General features: G+C 42.9%; 1 protein-coding gene across 1 annotated transcript in view; it reads right to left on the reverse strand.

Moving 5' to 3' along the window:
• NEDD9 (neural precursor cell expressed, developmentally down-regulated 9) overlaps positions 1 to 18,103 on the reverse strand; it is a 49,408-nt gene extending 31,305 nt beyond the window's left edge. Inside the window, exon 1 of the mRNA XM_002816424.6 lies at positions 17,900 to 18,103. Within this exon, the coding sequence (XP_002816470.4) occupies positions 17,900 to 17,911 (12 nt within the window). The 5' untranslated portion in view covers positions 17,912 to 18,103. The remainder of the gene's footprint in view (positions 1 to 17,899) is intronic.
• Between the last annotated feature and the right edge of the window lie 1,531 nt (positions 18,104 to 19,634).

Raw genomic sequence — 19,634 nt, forward strand, 5'->3', positions numbered from 1 at the left:
GGCAGGCAGTACGTGCTGACTTTCTTGGAGGCCTTTCAAAGGCTCGGAAGATTTCATTTCTTGGCGTTAGTAAAGTTTCCCAGCACGCGGGCAGCCATTCCCGCATGCCTGCCCCCTTCCCAGAGCACAGCGAAGTCGGGGACGTTGTTGATTCAGCACAAGCCCTCGGAACACTAAAAGTGAACTCTAATGCTTTGTTAAGATGTTTGGATGCACTTAATGCCATTGAGGTGGGGCTCATTTATGGAAGAAAGGATTGCGGATTGGATGGGGCAGGTTCATGACTTTATTTTATACCATGACATATTCGTGGGATTTTCGGCTGTCATTGTCTGAACTTTTGCTATTTTCTTCCCTAGCAACGCGGACTTGATCATTCAGCCTCGTGCTTTCCATTTCTTTGCAGCTGACTTGCACTACTCGCGTCCCTTTGTGCTAGCCCCATTGCCACGGGTCCTGCACGTTTTCCACTCTGGAGGGCTGTGCAATGGAAGGGATCTGCCCTCTTTTCAGTAGTTGGGAAGGGTCCAGTTCTGCTGCTGTGAGCCAGGTTCCTCTTAGCCAGGGCAATTAAAGGAGATAAAGCCATAGAGGACAGTCCTCAGGAAGCTTTGTGATACTCTTCAAGAATAAGGTTGAAGTCCTTTTTCTTGACAGTTATGAGATCCAGGAAGTGTGGGACACAGAGAGGTGAGCGGCCAGGGAAGCTAAAGGGAAACTGAGGAGTGCATATTTCAGGGGAAGGTTTCACTGGGTAGTTAATATTCCAGGAGGCGCTGGGTTTCATCTAACAATTAAAAGTTCACATGCATAAGGATAAAATCAGGCAGCAGTTTACCCTGTTCATGGAACCATTTAAGGATGGTGTCATAATCCTAAAATAGTCTCTGTTTCTCTTCTCCCATCTTTTCGGTATTCTGTATTTTACAAGAGAAGTCATAGAGTTACAGAGAACAAGATTCTGGTCTTTTTACTAAAATGACCTCCAGGAAATGACTCCACCAGAGCTGTACTGAGATTATTAAGTGAGGAGATAGCTGACCACTCTGGCCTCTGTCCCTTTCTTCTGGGCCCATTCAGCAATTGGGAAGCCCCTACATGAAATCAGAAGCAACAGAGTCGGGCCAGTTGTATGGGAACTGAGGGTTGGTAGCTGTGCAATTATACTGGCTACAAAGAAGGGAAAGAAGAGAAACAGAAAACAGTAGAAAGGCAAAGGGCTACAGATCTAATCAGCATAAATCAGCTCAAGGCATTCGGAATTGGGCCACTTCCAACTCCAAGAGCACCATGAGGCACTGAAGTGGAGCACTGGAGCATGCCTGATCAGAGGCGGATAGAAATCCCCGTGCGAGAGTCGTCCTGGGCGTTCTTTGTCTCCTGCCCCAGTAACCTTCTTACCACCTGGTGAGCAGCCGGCTAATGTTTCTACACCGGCCCCGTGAGCTGCTTCTCGGGGGAAACTCTCAGAGCCCCACAGTCTGGGCTAATGTGGGCACCGCAGGTGAGTCCTCCTGACGGGTTGTCAGGACTTCCCAGCGGTCCTCCTCAGTGCCCACAGAGATTAGGTTTCAGGCACAGCTTGACACTGCTGTTAGTAGCCAGGACCCCGGCACCAGCCTATTCACACACCGATACGTATTCTCAGCCTTGGCTGAACAGGAGTATGAGTTATTTAATATCTGTGCAAGCTACAGAGAGCCAATGTCTACATCCAGCCACTCTCCTAAACCGAAGCTTACAGCTCCAGAGACCTTTAGAGATCACCCGGACACAATGCCCTTGTGTCACAGATGAGGAAACAGATTTGAAGTTTATCATTTGCCCAAGGCCACACTGTTGGCAGTGATGGAAAGAGAATTGCATTCTTTCAGTTTAATCCTCTTTCCAGAACTTTAAGCTACCTTAGCTCAGCCACGCGGCAGCCTTGTTACTGGGCTCAGTTCCATTATATGATAAAGTTCTGAAGAGGACCGGTTCTTCTTTTCATGTCTATGGAATAAATTGGATATCTGGGGTCTTGGGTTCTAGCTGTGTTACTTTGCCAGGCAACAGCATCCTTTTGGGCCTTAGTTTCCTGGTCTTTGGTAAGCTATGGTGATGTTTTATTTAATTTGCTAGATGGCCCTTGGACTTCAGGCTCCCTCCCCAACTTGCCTCCTTTCCATTTGCAGTCCAGGCTTGGTCCTATTCCAATGATGCTATTACATATGTTTTGTACCTATCTGATATTTATCTTGCTCATGATTACATTTCAGAAGAACTGTTATCTTAAAGCAGTATATTTCTGAATTATGAATGAGTTCTTGTCACTGCAACCTCTTGTTGAGTATCTGCCTACAAACAGCAATAGTGAAACCATTGGTTGCATTCAAGGGAACTTCTGAGACAACGTATTAATAATGATACTACTTGATAAATTATGGATAAATCTCATCAGATTCTAACACAGATAATACATCAGCAAGTAGGGAAAGGCATGAGGCAGGAGTTGGGCTTTCGAAAAGATTTGGTGTTGGCACAAGGTTTCAGTAAGACCATAACAGCCAAATGAATTTCAGCTGGACCATAAACCATCTCATTCAAAAGCGCACATCACTTGTAAGTAGGAAAATCAAGAATGAATTCTTCTGGCAAGGAGGTGGAGGGACCCTCTCCTTCAGTGCAAAGGTGTGATTCCTTGAGCCACAAAGTCAGAAGCTGATGATCTGCTATCTTAGAAAAACTCCAGAGAGGCAGTTTCATCTACTCAAGATGTACTCTTTCTCCTGCCTGCCTCACCCCCTTGGATATTTATCTCCAGGGTAGGGAAGGTCAACACAGAAACAAATCAAGGAGAGATAAGAGAGCTATGTAACTCTATATCCAGTTGGATGGTTAGTCTCCAAAGGCTGGCAGTTAGCAGTGCAGCTAGAGCTTGGCAAAACACCAAAACAGTTAGGGCACAGAACTTGAAAGCCAGAAGGAACTTTAAACAATTACCGTCCAACCCTTTCACTTTACAAAAGAAAAAAATGAGCCTCAAGAAGTTAATGATTTGCCAACTCACCTGGCAAGAAAGTCTTAGAGCTGAGACAGGAATTCAGGCCTCTTGTCTTCAGGTCCAGAATTAGGACAGAATTTAGTCAAGTGAAATACAGGTGCAACACAAGCTGTGGCTCTAATCAGGATTGCAAATCAGCATTTAGGATCATGAGCCCTATCTGAGGGAACCCTGATTGCAGCAGCCTCTAGCCTTGATCCCCAGCCCAAGCTTCCTTGAAACTGTCTTCTTCTGGCCTCCACGATACCACTTTTTAGTTTTCCCTCTTTTCTTGACCACTCTCATCCTTATTCTCCATTGGAGACTAAATCTTTTTCCCATCCCTAAAGTGATCATGTTCCAAAGAGATTTATCCTTTGCACTTTCCTCTTCTCAGCTATGTGCTTACTCTCTACAGGAAATCCCATCTATGGGATGGCATCTGAACACACAGATAATTCCTAAAGCCATAGTCTTCGCTGGATATTTCAGTCCCTTATATCCAGTCCCTTATATCCAGTCTAATGGGCATCTTCCTCTCTAAAAGCAAGTGCAAACGCCTTTTTCTCCTGCTTTGCTTTGCTTGGTTAACAGCATGCACACAGCTGCGCAGTAGGAGCCACAGAGGTTTGCTGTGTCTCTTCATGACCTGCAACCCATCAGTGGGGCCCTGCTTTCCACCTCACTGCCACCCTTCATTCAGGTCTTCAGCAACTTTTTTTTTTTTTTTTTTTCTGTAGCACAGAAATTGCTTCCCAATTGGCTTTCCTGCATTAAACTCCTTCCTCCCTCAAAACCCATCTTCCATTTAACCAGAACGGGTATCTAACCAAAGGCTATTTCCCTTCCCAGTTCTCGATCATACTATTTCTTTACAGTACAACTTGGATTGCCCTGTTCAAGACTGTGAACTCCTTAAGTTCAGAGATGCAAATTCCTTTTGCATTTCTGGAACTTTACCCCAGTATCCGAAACAAAATATAGACTCATTTAATGTTTGCTAAGTTGAAATGGATTCTGGACTCTGATTTCCTCATTGTCTGCAGGGAGGGTGAAATTGTTTTACTTAGAGAATTCAGCAAGACGTTTGGTTAGAATTTTCAGATGGAAGTGGGGAAAATGAATAAACCAGAAAGAGAAATGTCATGTCCAAGTCACTCAAGCCTCACAGCTAGAGACTGTGGGAGACAGACAGCAGGAAAGTGCCTGCCTCTCCCTATTTAAACAGGATAATGACGCAGATCGGGAGCCTGACCCCCCTGAAACTAGTGTTCGCAACTACGGAGCAAACAGGAAGGCCAAGAGGAACTGACCATCCCAGTGAGATTAAACACAATGGTCTCTTTTAAGAGCCTTTCTCCCTTCAGTGTAGCAATCTGCTTTTGGCACTAGGTGGCAGAGCACCATTCAAACACTTTGCCAGACCACTTGGGTTCTGCTGTTCCTGGTTCCCAAGCTATGCCTGAGGAGTGGGAAGAAAATACTGTACAGTTCGGGTACAGAGAGCTCTAGGTCACATGACGACTTCTACCCCTCACCCCACCTCCAACTCCTCCCTGCTTTTTTTTCCTTCCCTCACTGCTATCAAAATGTCAAGAAAGCTTATTACTCCTACGTCAGAGAAAGGATCTGCTTTTCCAAATACAGAGAGGTGTGACTTGTAGTTTCCATGACCACTCATGTGGTCCGTTGAAGAGAAATGAGACACAATGTCTGGTGTATCACCCGACTAAGACCGATAGCATCATCAGTGGCCCGGCTTCCTCTCATTATTTTTACTTCATTCTGTATTTGTCATGTAGGAGATCCTGCCATGGCCTCAGGGTTGTCCCATTCTCAATGACATGATTTTCCTGTACCCAATCCCCCAAAACTTTAGCCTGGACTCTTGTGGGTTTGCGGGCATGCAGAGGACAGACCCTGAGAAACAGACACATTCAAGGAAATGGCCATCATCAAGGAAGTCAGTCCTAAGGCAGGCGGCTGAGGGATGAACATTGTCAAGGTCAGTCTCAGGGCACAACGGGGAAGAGAAAGAAAGGCTCACGTGCTTTTGTGCATACTGACGAAAACCGGCTTTGGTCTGAGAACTGCAAACCATTTTGGCTACATTTCTCCTTTCCTTCCCACCATCACCTTTGGGATAGAGGGGGATGTGGGCTTTCTCCAAAGAAGGAAACAGCCATAGTCAGAAAACATGGATATCTGTAAGTGTCAGGATTTTAATTCTCAGAATACTTGGTTTACACTTAGGTTCTTGCATCTGAAGATCTGGAATGTTGAATTTTTTGAGTTGGTTCCTCTTGAGATTATGAAGTTACAGGCATGAAGCTTTCAATACAGGAGACAGAAGATGTGATAAGTTATGATACAATATAAGATATGCTAATTTTTTCCCAATACTATTTGTCTACTGTGTTCTGACACACTTTTCACTAGGTGAGCTGAATGGAGCTCACAGAAAGGCAAAAGCAGGACCCCACTTTGTCCCACTAATCCCTGGCATCCTTCTGCCCACTGGTGAGGGGTGTTCAACATTTCCCACAAGGCCTCCTCTGGCACCCAGACTGCATTTCAGGCAGTAATTTTTATTTTCTGGAAAGTGCTTCTTCTAGACCCCTATGACAGTTACAAAGCTTATAGGAGTATCTTGGACCCCCCCCGAATCTTGACATCATTCACTTTGCCCCGAGTCCTCAAGTTTTCTTAGATTTTCCAGCTTTGTGAACTTTAGCTATAGCATTCTCTTTTGAGCATGTCTGAGTGGAAGAAGGTTTGAGAAATGTGACATTAAATACTTGCCTCCTGAAGGTACTCTTTGACATGGCAAGAGAAGCTGTTAATACTCCCTGGATGTGCTGTGGGGCAGTGCCCTGTGTGTGGTTGTAGATCCAGGGCTTGGGAATCTTAACATCTCTTCCACACTGGCCAATCCCATCTGATGAAGGATCATTTGGAACCCAGCACTATTTTGATGGCTCATATACCAAAGTGAAGTTACTTTTTGAGGACTGGTGAAAAGATCTGATGCTCATTGCAAATTTGGATATTTGGATCTCAGAAAGAAATCTCTATCTGACCAGATTTGGTAACATGATATGGACAGCATAGCTGTGCAATTAAAAAGGGTTTCCTCAAAAGCTGGGTTCCTCTCCTTCCCCATAATTGAATGAATGCCATCTATTCTTGCTTGATTTAGGGTTCATGCTGGACAGACACATTCATATGCTAGGATTTGTTTACTATGTAACAAACAAAATGTTAGGGCAAAAAGTTAGTAGGCAGATTTGCATATATGTGTGTATACGTGCAATGTCACAGTCAACTTCTATTATTTCCTGGCCCATGGTGGAAGATGAATTTGACTGCTGAGTTCTATTTTTCACTCATCTGTGGTCTTTGGGTTTACCGAAGCAACTCCTGAGAGTCTTAAAGAAGGTGGAGGCCGGGCACGGTGGCTCACACCTGTTATCCCTGCACTTTGGGAGGCTGAGGTGGGCAGATTGCCTGAGCTCAGGAGTTTGCGACCAGCCTGGGCAACATGGTGAAACCTCGTCTCTACTAAAATACAAAAAATTAGCCAGGCATGGTGGTGTGCACCTGTAGTTTCAGTTACTCGGGAGGCTGAGGCAGGAGAATTGCTTGAACCTGGGAGGCGGAGGTTGCAGTGAGCTGAGATCGCGCCATTGCACTCCAGCCTGGGTGACAGAGTGAGACTGTCATAAAAAAAAGAAAAAGAAAAAGAAAAAAAGAAGGTGGAAGAACACCTAGGTTTTTTATAGGTATTAGAACCAGAAGTCACCCATACCTTGACCAGAGTTGATTAGAGTAGAATTTCAGAGTAAGAAGGAACCATTTTAACCCAATCTCCTTATTTTACAGCCCAGAGGGTCTCTTATTAGATTAGCAGCAGAGCCAGAGCTATCATTTCGTTCACCTCTTAATCTAGAATTTTTTCCCACCAGACAAGGATGCCCTTCCTGAGAATCTTCTCCATCTTAGAAGTCAGCACTGTTGCTATTAAGCCTTGGAATCTCGAAGCATTTGTCCCAGGTTGCCTGATTTTGATAGATTTCAGTGCAGTATCTTGGCAAGGGGTCAAAAATGCGGGGCAGGCACAAGCTCTTTTCAGGGTTCTGTCCATAGATAAATCTGACAGGCACCATATAATGATGAAGGCCTGACACCCACCCACCCACAAGATAGACTTTATTAACAATAAAACCACCATCTGGATTTCAGCCAGCATTACAGTGTTGGCACTGGATCATATCTGTCTGCCTGTCTAGACAAATCCCTCTAACATCCAGGTACTCAGGGAAGAGAAATAAGAATTAAGTTTTAATGGAGTAGGAGACTCCAATCTACTATATTACAATATACTTCCAAAAATGATGTCATTTCTCAAAGTCAAAATGCACAAGTTATAACATCTGATAAGCTGTTTGAAAGAAGAAAAAGAGGTTCCTATTTTTACATTCCTGTCTATCTTATCTTCCTTCACCAAGCTATGCAGCCCAAGGTTATATCTAAACCCACCAATACAAATGCATACACATCCTGGCAACTGTTGTCCGTCTCCCGGCCAGAACCGAGTTGATGTAAATGGGATGCCACCCTCCCTGGAACTCTTTTAGATGTCACCTGACCTGGATTTGGTGCCTGATTGGTATTATCTACTTCACTTGTGAGGTCCTCAGAGAGTTTTAGAAAACAGATTCACACACTTGGCTGAGAGGTGTTTACATTCATAAACTGTCAGCAATGCAGCCACTAAGCTGTCTCAAGGAAGAGTTTTTGAAGCTGCAGCTTCTCAGTTAGAAGACAGGGGAAAGGTGGCAGGAGCAAAGGGAACAAAAAACCCTCATTGTGAAATTGTTTAGTGCCGAGGTGGAGAGACAAGCTCTTACACGCACATGTTATACACCAGTTTATGGGAATAAAATAGCTTTCTTAAAGACCCAGCTCTAAATGCATGTTCCATGATGAGGTACATATTGTAGAGAGAGAAGCCAGAGAAATACTTTTAAGTTGCCTTAGAGATGGTTTGATGGGTTTTACATTTGACTTGAATGAAACTCTGTGCTTCTTAGTATTTTGTGGTATTCACTGAAACAAACTGGGGCTAGGTCTGTAAGAGGAAGTTGCTTTTTGGTTAGGACCTGTTACATTAAGCTCAACATCAGTAATGATAAAATTATGGCAATCAGTTCTATGGGGGTATTTTTGAGTAGGGCAGCTATTTTTAAGCAGAAGGAGTAGAAGAGATTAGACCACTGCTTCTCAACTAGGAGGATTTTTGTCCCCTGTGGGTACAGGCAATGTTTAGTGGCATTTTTTGGTTGTCACAATGTGTATGTGTGTGCATCTGCATGCACATGTGTGTTACTGGCATCTAGTGGGCAGAATGGCCAGGGATGTTGCTAAACATCCTACAGTGTACAGGACAGCCCCCACCACAAAGAATGACCTGGCCCTAAATGTCAACAGTGCCAAGGTTGAGAAACCCTGGATAGAGGAATGGACACCAGACTGAATGAGGAGGGTCTAGCTTCAGACTTCACATTTTAAGACTAATGACCATCAAATCTCTGCCTTTTGTGCCTCTGTTTCCCTGTCTGCAAAATAAATATTAATAGACATGTTCTTCTTTATAAAAATATGAGGAATCATGAGATTATTTACTCCAAATGCTCTGATTTCTTCAGAAAAAAGGGTCTCTATAAAATCAAAGCACAGTTATTATTACTGCGCCAAGATGAGCTCATGAAATTGTGTCTTAAGAACTGTATTCCTCCACTTGGAAAAAAAAAACTTCCTCTAGGAAAACAAAAAAAACAAAAAACAAAAAACCCAGAAATGATCTCATCATGATTACACCTGCCACACCAAAAAACAGACACACTTCAGAGAAATGAAATTCTTTCCCTTCAGCAATGAACTAAGCTGAGTCTGTAATTAAGATCTTAATAAGGGAGGCAGAAGGCTTGATTCAGGTGCCGCAGGCTATGAGGCGAGAGTGCCCATGCCAGGTTTAAAGCAAGAACAATTGGATGCAAATCCCCCGCACTGCTTAACACTCTCAGGTGTTCCAAACAAGTTCTTTTTTCAAAATGGGCATGCCTTTATTTCTAAAGATACCTATTTCTGCAAAGAAAAGGAAAGGGAGCACCTTGTTATTTACAAGTCAATGAAAAAAAAACACACAACATCTTAGATAGTTTCCTGCAAAAGGCTGCTGTAAGGGAGATGGGATAATGCCTTCGACAGTGGATTAATCTCAGGAGCAGCCCTTGATGACAGTCTCTAGAGTGACCATGTGTTTCCGGACTCTCCCAGGCAGTCCCCAGGTTCAAATATCCTTCCCTTTGTTAGACCATATGTCCCATTTTTTGGTTTGTAAAACATGGATACATATTCACAAAAAAGAAATATTTTCGAAACCAACAACAAAGGATGGGAACGCAAGTACATTTCTTGATTATGGATCTACCATGGTTAAATTTCGGATTTGGGAGAAAAATAGCTAGGCACTGATAAGAATCTCAGATTCAATCAACAAATTTGTCCTCTAATTGACAAGGTGATGTCTGTAAGGAAATGAGATCTATTCCAGTGCCTCTGGGCCTCTGTGAGATAGCCTAGAAGTCCAGCTCCACAGTGACAGGGGTTGTTAAGAGAAAGGAGGCTGTCAGGCTGCGTGCATTTTTGCTATTCCCTTCCCTGAGCCCATTTAAAGGTGTGCTTGTCATGCTGGGCTCTGAGTAGAGAGGGTCAGGGAAGTGGAGATAGCACTGAACTTCTGCCCCAGGGGAGCACGCAAGGGAAAGAGTGCTCAACATTTTGCTAGGCCCATGCTGCTGTGCTGGTGCGACTGTACTGCGGGTCCATGAACTCATTTCCTGCCAAACTCTCAGTCATGCCACAGTGACTAGTAACAAGAACGAAAGAATAAAAGGAAAAGAAAAAAAAATCTCATCGACAGATGACTGATGTGTCCTGACACTAAAGACTCAGAAGTAGCTGGAGTGTCTAGAAGTCCACTTTACTGCCATTTTCTGTGTGCTGGCTTTGCCTGTTATGGTTATTTTGGGAGGTGGAGGGTGTTGGAGGGCAGATAAGCCCAGCTCATTCTTAAAGAGTCCTCTAGATGAGTCCTCAGTTAGCCTCATCTCCTGTGGGAGTGAGGTATTAAATTAAGGAAAACAAGTGGTCTGTCATGTATCACTGAGATTAAGGCTAACTCATAGTTACCAAGAGATAGCACAGTGTTTCTGCCTAACCAATAAAACCTAGGAAAAACATTAATGACACATCATACTATCTAAATGCATAATGCCTTAATAAGTAGACAGGAGATCTGGCTCAAATCTGAACTTTACATGTGTTTTGGTTACTGCAACTTTCTATTGGGTTTCACAGATAATTAATCCATCCACTGCCCCCCCCGCCCCCCAACCACACATACACACAGTAAAAAAGGAATTAAAATTAATTTCAAAAGAGCTATCAAATATTTTTGTTGCTTGAAATGGTTTCACTTTTACATATTCATGGTTGCTCAATCTTTGTTTCCTGTGGGCATAAACATAACATTTCACGTGAGGGACATTTTTAGTAACATCATATAACTATTACCTTGACATGTTAGACATATCAGGGGGAATTCTAATTCGCAAGACTGAGATTTGCAAAGAAACATGACACTTACAAATCACTGGATCCAGCCTTTGAATAAGGACCATTAACTATCTACTTAGACACCGTGTAAGCACCAGAAGCACCAGTAGTGGTTAGTGAGGGGATTAGGGAGAAAGAGACTAGCTGTTTTGTTTGTTTGTTTGTTTTTTGTTTTGTTTTGTTTTTGAGACAGATCTCACTCTGTCGCCCAGGCTGGAGTGCAGTGGTGCAATCTCGGCTCACTGCAAGCTCCGCCTCCCGGGTTCAAGCCATTCTCCTGCCTCAGCCTCCCAAGTAGCTGGGATTACAGGTGACTGCCACCATGCCCAGCTAATTTTTTGTATTTTTAGTAGAGAAGGGGTTTCACCGTCTTAGCCATGATGGTCTCGATCTCCTGACCTCATGATCTACCCACCTCGGCCTCCCAAAGTGCTGGGATTACAGGCGTGAGCCACCGCGCCCGGCCTTTTTTTTTTTTTTGAAGAATAACTGGGATTTAGTAGTCCATTGTGGGGCCCAGGCATATGTATTGGAAAACATTCCACTGGCAACTTTAATATCTCCATGAGAGCTGCCTCCACTCCCTACCTCAACCATGAAAAACTGCTGTCAGCTCCACCACTATCCATATTTCTGGAGTGCCCGTTCTATCTTCCTCAAATTCACCTAGATCTCATTGTTTAGTCAAACTGTCTTCAAAGAGAGTCACCCTTTCCAGTGAAAGGTAGAAAAGGTTACCAACAAGGTTACTTATTTTAAAATGCAGATTGTTCAGGAAAATAATCCTTTGCAGGCTGTCATGTTCCCTAGCTGTGTGGAATCCTCATTAGCCAGCAGGAATTACTGCAGAGAGATGGCTGGAATGTTCAAAGTAAATAAGATGGAGGGGGGTGTTTTTGGCAAAGTATAAACAGGGTTTTTTTGTGTGTGTGTCCCTTTTCATGCCCGTACTCTTTGTAATCATCTATCACCTAGGAAACCGTCAGTTACTCTCTGGCATTTCAAGTTAGAAATACAATATTTCTTCCCAATGGCCCTGTTTCATTTGTCTTGGCGAGAAGTCCTGGTAATTCAGCCTATATGTTCTTGCAGAGTATTGCCTTGGTCCTAGTGGTTGGCATTTCAAACCAATTTGTTTCTATTTCTTTCTGACCCTAAAATGATCTAAACATAGACAATCAAGACCTCTTACTTTACATTTATGTCATTCTCATTGACTGCAGTTGGATAAGAGGGTTCACCCTGAACTTCCCATGTACTCCCAGCTTACATTCTTTGGATTTTACCTTTGGTTTTTTGAATTGACGACTTTCTCTTCCTCACTGATATTTCTGTTATGAGGTAAACAATTCTAGTGAATGTTTCCTCTTAAACACTTTTATCTATGTAAAACTTCCATATCTATATATCTGTATATCTTTGTGTGTATGTGTATATAACATCATATAATAGCTGCCATTTATTAAATGCCTAATATCTGCTGGAAAGGACAATTGTCATATATTATATCCTATAACTATCTGATAAGACAGGTATTATTCTCATTTTATAAATGAGGAAAAGAAGGTTTAAAGTAGCTTGTATAATAAAATTATACTGTTAGAAAGTAACAAAAGTGGGATTTGAAACAAAGCCCTTTTTTTTTTTTTTTTTTTTTTAACTATGCTATATAGTGTTAAGATCCTCTTAAATGGCTATTTGTGTATACATTTTGTCTTCTATGAGCAAAGTCTTGTAATTTCAGGAATATTGAGTCCGATGAACAATAATGAAGGAACCAAGTCATTAGTATATTAGCAAGTGGGGCCATATGCTGTTAGGGCCCTATGCTTACAATACACATCCAGGCCCACAGAATACTCAACAATATTCAACCATCTCAACCTAGTAACTGGGATTTTGACATAATTCTGTCACCAAGTCTTGAGTACATACCATCCTTTCAACATCTATTGAGCATCTACCATACAAAGAGAGCTGGAGCCAGCTTGCACTGTCTACTCACTATATGCCAAGAGCCATAGTAAGTACTTCATTCATATATTATCCCAGGTCTTCCAACAATAGTATGAGGCAGTTATTCTTATCCCTATTTTACAGATAATGCTGTAAAATGAGGCTTAGAGAGCTTAACTTGCCTAAGGTCACAGAGCTATAAGCCATAAGGAACAGAAATGCCTTTCTTCAAAGCCCATGCTCTATCATGTCTCTAACACAAGAGCATAAAACACCAAGTCTCGGCCCCCTCAACACTTCACAGACCCTAGATCATGCTTTGTATTCAAGGACTTTTCGATCAATCTGCCTCTACATACAAATAAAGGGTGGGTCTCTCATATTTAGTGGGGTTTACTTAAAACTAAACAGGCCCAGTAGGCAACCTATCTGAGTTACAGGTATCCTTTAGATAATGATTTGATTGAAAGAGGTTAATAAGTAAGGTAGTGCTAACAGAGTAGGGCAGAGATGAAAAGCATAACAGCCTTTTTTAGGGATTATAGGATAGTCCAGGAGACAAAGGTTTCAGAGTTTGATTGTTTAAACACAGTGGATGGGTGAGGAGACTTTACTAGCAGGACTGACGGGCCGCTCAAGTCATGCAAGCGCAAAGAGACAGGCAGATGAATGGGGGCGGTGAGGGACCAAGATTTCCCATAGCAGAGTCTAAGGAGAAGGAAAAATGAGGGCTACAGGATGTGCATTTACAGGAAGCAAAAAGGAGGGCTACAGGATGAGGGCTACAGGATGTCACATCCGTGTGTCGGGGGCGTGGGGGCGGCGGTAGATAGGTGCGGGTGGGGTGCCTGGGGGGTAGGGGGTTGGAAGTAAGACCTACCGAAGTCAGTATTAAAGAGCATAAGGAAAGCCTGAAAAGAAGAAGAAGAAGAAGAAAAAAGGAGAACGAATGAGGTCATAAAAGCACGAAAGTGGGAGGGAATTTGCAAAAAGGCCGGGCACAGTGGCTCACGCCTGTAATCCCAGCACTTTGGGAGGCTGAGACAGGTGATCACCTGAGGTCAAGAGTTCGAAACCAGCCTGACCAACACAGTGAAACCCATCTCTACTAAAAATACAAAACTTATCCAGGCATGGTGGTGGGCACCTGTAATCCCAGCTACTCAGGAGGCCGAGACAGGAGAATCACTTGAACCCAGGAGGCAGAGGCTGCAGTGAGCTGAGATGGCGCCACTGCACTCCAGCCTGGGCGACAGAGTGAGACTTGATCTCAAAAAAAGAAAAAAAGAAAAGTGGAGAAGACTTTTCAGAAGACTGGAGTGAAGGGAGAGACAGGGAACCACTGAATTCTGAGAACAGGACTGAAGTGTATCCTAGCAAGGAAAGGATGCTAAAGGAATCCTTGGTATGTTATGCACTGTGCAACTTGCTAAATTTGGTATTATCAGGCACCTTCAGTTCTCTAATGGCTTTTATCTCTGTGTAGGTAAGCCATTTAGCTCTTCAAATGCGTTCGCTAAATAAATAAATAAATGCATAAATACATAAATAACCAAGTTGATATTTTTCAAAGCATGTTTTAGTGCTTTTAAATCCATAGATCTCATACAAGGTTTAAAAAAGAAAAGGGCAGGAGTCCTACATTTGGACTGATTGCAAAAATCATATAGAGAAAAATAAAGCATTTTAAACCAAAATATCAAAGCAAGGAAATAATTGAGAATTTTATAGGTTATACATGACCACATTGACTAAATCAAAGACCCTCTGTCATTATTTTCCTCAGTCTTGCTTGAGAAAATACGAATACTTTCAAAGTCCCTTCCAAAGCGTTTCACAGCACACAGGTTCTCCTTTCCCTGACCCACTCCATTCAACCAGAACACAAGGCTCTGACTTTCAGAATGCAGTTTTCTTAATGGCATTGTAAGTTCCGTCTGTAATTGTTCTTCAGTCAAAACGTTAAAGAATGAATTTGTTGTATGGTAGACGAGATAAATAATTTAGAATTTTAATGTAGGCACGTAAGGGCTCAGAAATTTGGCAAAGCCACAAAAGCGTCGCTGCTCAGCCATTAGCGGCCAGGCCAAGTGGCCGCTGAGCCACCGCCAGGGCTGGGCCTGAGGTGGGCGGGGCCTCGGGCCTGGCAGGCACAAACGGGGCGGGGTCTCGGGGCTTCTGCTCAAACACACCTGCGCAGAGACCCTTCCATCACCCTCCTGGCAAACAGCACAACCATGCACCTCCAGACCCTCAGGAGGGAGCCTTCACTGGGTAAGCAAACCAATGCCATCGAGGCAATCACCTAACCCCGCCAACCCCCGCCCAATTAGGAACATGTTCTGTATATGAAGGGGATTTTGTAAAAAATTCTTAATAAATGAAGCCCCCGTAATTTACTATCACATAACCACAGACTGAATCCCTTCTAAGAGAAATGGAAAATTAAGTACGTATGACAGTGACTGCAACCTTCATGTGGACAAATAAAAAACATGCAGGGAAATAAAGACAGATTAGATACGTGCTAACCAGAAATGTCTGTCCGGAGTAATAGCTTACATTCCACAGTTCTCAGGATTACTGCAAGTACGTTGCTGCCTGGCCTGAAGCTATGTATATTAAGTGCAAAATAAGTGAAGGTTTGTTGTTCCGTAGTTGTGATCCCTGGGGCAGCCAAACCAGATAATCAGGTTAACAACGACAATCTTATAGGGCCTGATTCATAAGTCTTTCAGTAAACATTTTAAGGTTTGTGCTAAATTTACAGTGCATAGAGCAACGTAGTATTTTAGAGATAATTCCTGTCTCTGAGATTTTACCATCTAATAATTATCTGGTTTGGCTACCTAAGTGGCTCAAATTAAACAAATAACTGCCAAACGTGCATTTCATTTTGCTTTGTAGAGTTACTGTCTTAAAAAGAAATTATCCTGCCGGAATACTTGGGATGAAATCGTCTTAAACTTTCTGGGAGAAGAAAACACTGGCCATATTTTAGAGAGGTCAGCGATAGTTCTTTCTCTTTCTCTTAATAGTGGTTAAAGTCATGAGTTCTGGAGCCAGATCGCCTTAGTTCTAATCCCAGCTCACCACTTTCTAGCTGTGTGGCATTAGATAAATTACTTAGCCTCTCTGTGTCATTTGAAATTGAGTACAAAAATAATACCCACCTTGTAGAGCTATTGGGAGAGTTGAATATGACAATCTTGTATTGTCACAGTAAGTCTCAATTAATGTTACTTCATTACTTTTGTGTCTCTCCTCTACTTACAACAACAAAATCCTTCCCTGAAGTAAAGTTGTTCATTATTAACTAGAGAGAAAGAAAACTTTATAAAAAAGGAAAGTGGATTTCTTCAGCTATTGGTTGATTTAATAGTCATCATAGGGCATAAGTCATTTGTTCGGTCGGAGAAGTTAGCTTTTTTGCTGGTGAAGGTGCCTACAAGGTAATAAAAATCATGTATTTACATCATTTGGCAAGGTGTTCAACACCAGTAAGGCCCAGTGGAGGAGCAGGTTTCTCCATGAATGCCAATCGCAGTTTACGCTGTCAGTCATTTTATCAGTTGCCTTTAGATTTTCTTTCCGTAAAGAGTAAAGCTAAACACGATGAGATCATTGAATAAAAGTGACTTGAGACTTTGTCACTTTCGTCACTTTCTAGATTACAGCACTCAATGTTAATTTCAGCCATTTATACTTTCCAATAATAGACATATGAACATACTTTCTCTTTTTTCTGCAAGCCAATTCTTATTCAACAACAGGGAAATGAGGAGCAAAAAAGTCACTCCAGGCTGAGTAATATCTGATCCTATCATTGTTCTAAATAAGGAAATATTGGGTGAGCCACTTTAAGAAAGATAACTTTCCTGCCAGGTAGAGGGATTTGTTTCTGGTTGCATCCTAAAGTCAAATATTAATAGTCTTCAGGATGACCCTTTCCTCTGATCTTCCCTACTGATGAAGATAATAGAAAGCTGATAAAACAGAAATAGCTGATACCTGTGTCTTCAGACAGTGGTAACGTAGGCATTACAGTAAAGACTTTTGACATTTAGACTTAAAGCTTTTGAATAAGATTCACAGTTTTTGAACGAAAGCTTTATTACTGAGGCTAGTCAGTGGCTATCAGCTAGACCAAGTATTTACAACCTTACATCAAAAAAAGATGGACCAGAAAAATTTAGAAAAAAAGCGAAGTAGCTTCCAGCTAGTGTACAGTTAATATAAATTGTCAATCCACAAGCCTAGCACCCTTGCCCAAATCCATCTTAATAATAACACTTTTGTTTAAAATAGCATAAAATAAAATAGTAGCACTAGCACTCATGTCTATTCATCATTCAAGAAAAATTCATGCCCAATTCATGGCAGTCTGCTTTCTTTGTGTCCCCTGGAAGCTGCTTGCCTCCTTAGATGGGAGTGACTTAAAAGAAAAAGGGGAGGGGGAATATACGGAGCAAGTCAAAAATCCTTTTGGCAAGAAAAATACACAAACAGTGGTGTAAAATGCATTGGAAAATAACGCTGCTGAAGTACTATGACTATGACACTCTGTAAGCTTTCAGGCACAATGAGCCAGCCTGAGCCTTCGCACTCTCACCCCATTCAAACTCCAATAAAAATGTTTTCAAGAAATGGCTCATACTTATTTATTCCTACATCCAATATAACATAAGGATGTCAAAATTTTCCATCCTCAGCTTTGTAATCTGGGCTTTTAATTTCTCCCACCAAAAGTGCATATGGCACACTCCTTCCGAGACCAAACGATTAAAGCAAAGGCTGGAAAACTTCGCACTAAGAGCCAGTCTGAGACAGACTATGCAGTCCTCATTCCTCTCTTATTACAGCTCCCCAGGGCAGTGGAAGCCAGGCCTGGGGAAGCCAAGGAGACTTGAGCCAATGCTTGCCGCGATTCAAGTCAGACACCCTCTGATCTCCAGTGGCTGCTGTGAAGCGGCTCCAAGTCTTAACTTCTCACCGAGGTATTTCCCCGGCAACTTTCAGAGCAGATGGACTCGGGTGTACTGTGAACCCCTGGAGTGTGTCTCAAAGACCGGGTCTCTGCTTGCTTGCCTGCTTGCATGCCAACCTCAGTGACCGAGACTCATCTTAGAACTCTCCGGGACACACAAGGGACTGTCACAGTAAGGAACACGCATACACAAGCACACACCCGCAAGCACAGCTTTCAGCTTGCAAGGAAACCTGTAAAAGGCACTGTCTTACCTTATACTTCATTTCGGCAGCGGTGGGTTGAGCCGTTTTCCTACACTAGTTAGACAGCATTAAGCACTGCGGTGCCCGCCCCTCCATTGAGTGCAACGCTAGATGAAAGCGAGAAGGTCCCGGGCAGAGCCGCTTGTCAGTCGCAGCGCCTCCCTAAAGTCTCTGAGCTCACTGTTGTGACTGAGGCAGGCTGATCGCGGACCTCATTTGCATGCCACCCCGCCATTGGCTAGTGGGACAAGGTAATGCTCAGGCCCTGCCCACCCCTAATTCTGAAAAACTGACAAAGAACTTGTAATGTGATCGTTTCTTTTTGCTTTATCAGAGGGTGGAAAATAAAACAAAGTGGGGAACCGTCTTGAACCTTACTCTGTCCTCCGCCCCCGCCAAAAAAGAAGACAGAGAAAGAACAGGAAAAGGAGATACATTCTTTTTAAGATTAACCCAAATTTTAAAGAAACTGAATTCACAAAAGCAGTCTGACAGTCGCGCTTCCTGTGACCTAGCAACTCCTTCATAAACCCATTTCGTTTCAAAGCCATTCACCTCACAATCTCTACATGAAACGAACTCCGGGAACAAAAGGTTTTCTGTCTCCGGACCCCTTTTTACTAACCACCCCTGCTGATACCTCTCTCTCTCTCTCTGTCCCTTTTTCTTTCCCCCTCCTCCCGCCTCCTTTTTGTGTGTGTGTGACTGTTTGCTTTTTTTGTTCTTTTCAACGTTCAAAGAACTTTGCGATGTCAGTCTGCAAGGAGCTGGAAGACAATTCTCCCTTAGTGAAAAGGAACCCTCTAGCATACGCACCAGCGTTTTCCTGGACAGCTTCTCACCAGGGCCTCAGAGTTGTGGGTTACACATATTGAGCGACCTTCAGTGGCTTTGCTGAGGATAAAGGTTAGATGTGACCTCTCAGATGGGGTTGGCCAGTGAACGCCCTATACATCATCACCGTCCACTGAGTTCTGTGTTCTTTGACGGCTGGCATTTCTAGCTCCAGCTTTGAACACTGCAGTGTTTTTCCTTCTGACCTCTGTCCTGAGGATGACCCATTAACCCACCAACACTTATTATCCAGGAGAACGAAAATGCCCACTGTTTGATGAGCCTGGTTAAAAAGATCAGTCTCTCTCCAGTGAAGCACAGAACATAATTTCTATAAAGGTTCCATTTTAGGATTTCTATAGAGAAAGAGAATCATCCAGAAAACAGAAATGGTCACCTTCTGCAACTCTTCTCAAGGATAGAGCAGTGAGGTGAAAAATTCCTTTTTCCCGGGCAAGACTGAGACTTGGTGAATCCAGACAATAGCTGTCCCCGAGTGGGATGTACTCTAACCAGACTACATGACTTGGATGGAAAAATCAGCCCTTATTTTTTTTTCCTGACCAAGTTGGATCAGAATCTGATTCCCTTCGCCTCTAACACACAAATTCCCAATGGATGAAAACTCTACTTTAATGATCTAAGCAAAAGGAATGAGAGAGCAGCTGTCCTACAAAAGTGGTTTCCAGATACAGAGTTGGCAGGTTAGTTTGCAGTTCAAAGTGGCACCGATTCCAGAGACATGACCCCCCAGGCCATCCTAATGAGGTTGACATACCTGTTCCAGCCTGTATTAGGCCTTGCTTTTCCTCATTTGTCCTTAGAGCAAAAATAAGCCTGAGTGATTGTGCAAGCCCTTTCTGAACACAAATTAAGCACGCAGCATATTGCATTGTAACGATCTCCTTAA

This window comes from Pongo abelii, chromosome 5 (genome assembly GCF_028885655.2).
Source record: "Pongo abelii isolate AG06213 chromosome 5, NHGRI_mPonAbe1-v2.0_pri, whole genome shotgun sequence".
In the NCBI taxonomy this organism is placed as follows: domain Eukaryota; kingdom Metazoa; phylum Chordata; class Mammalia; order Primates; family Hominidae; genus Pongo; species Pongo abelii.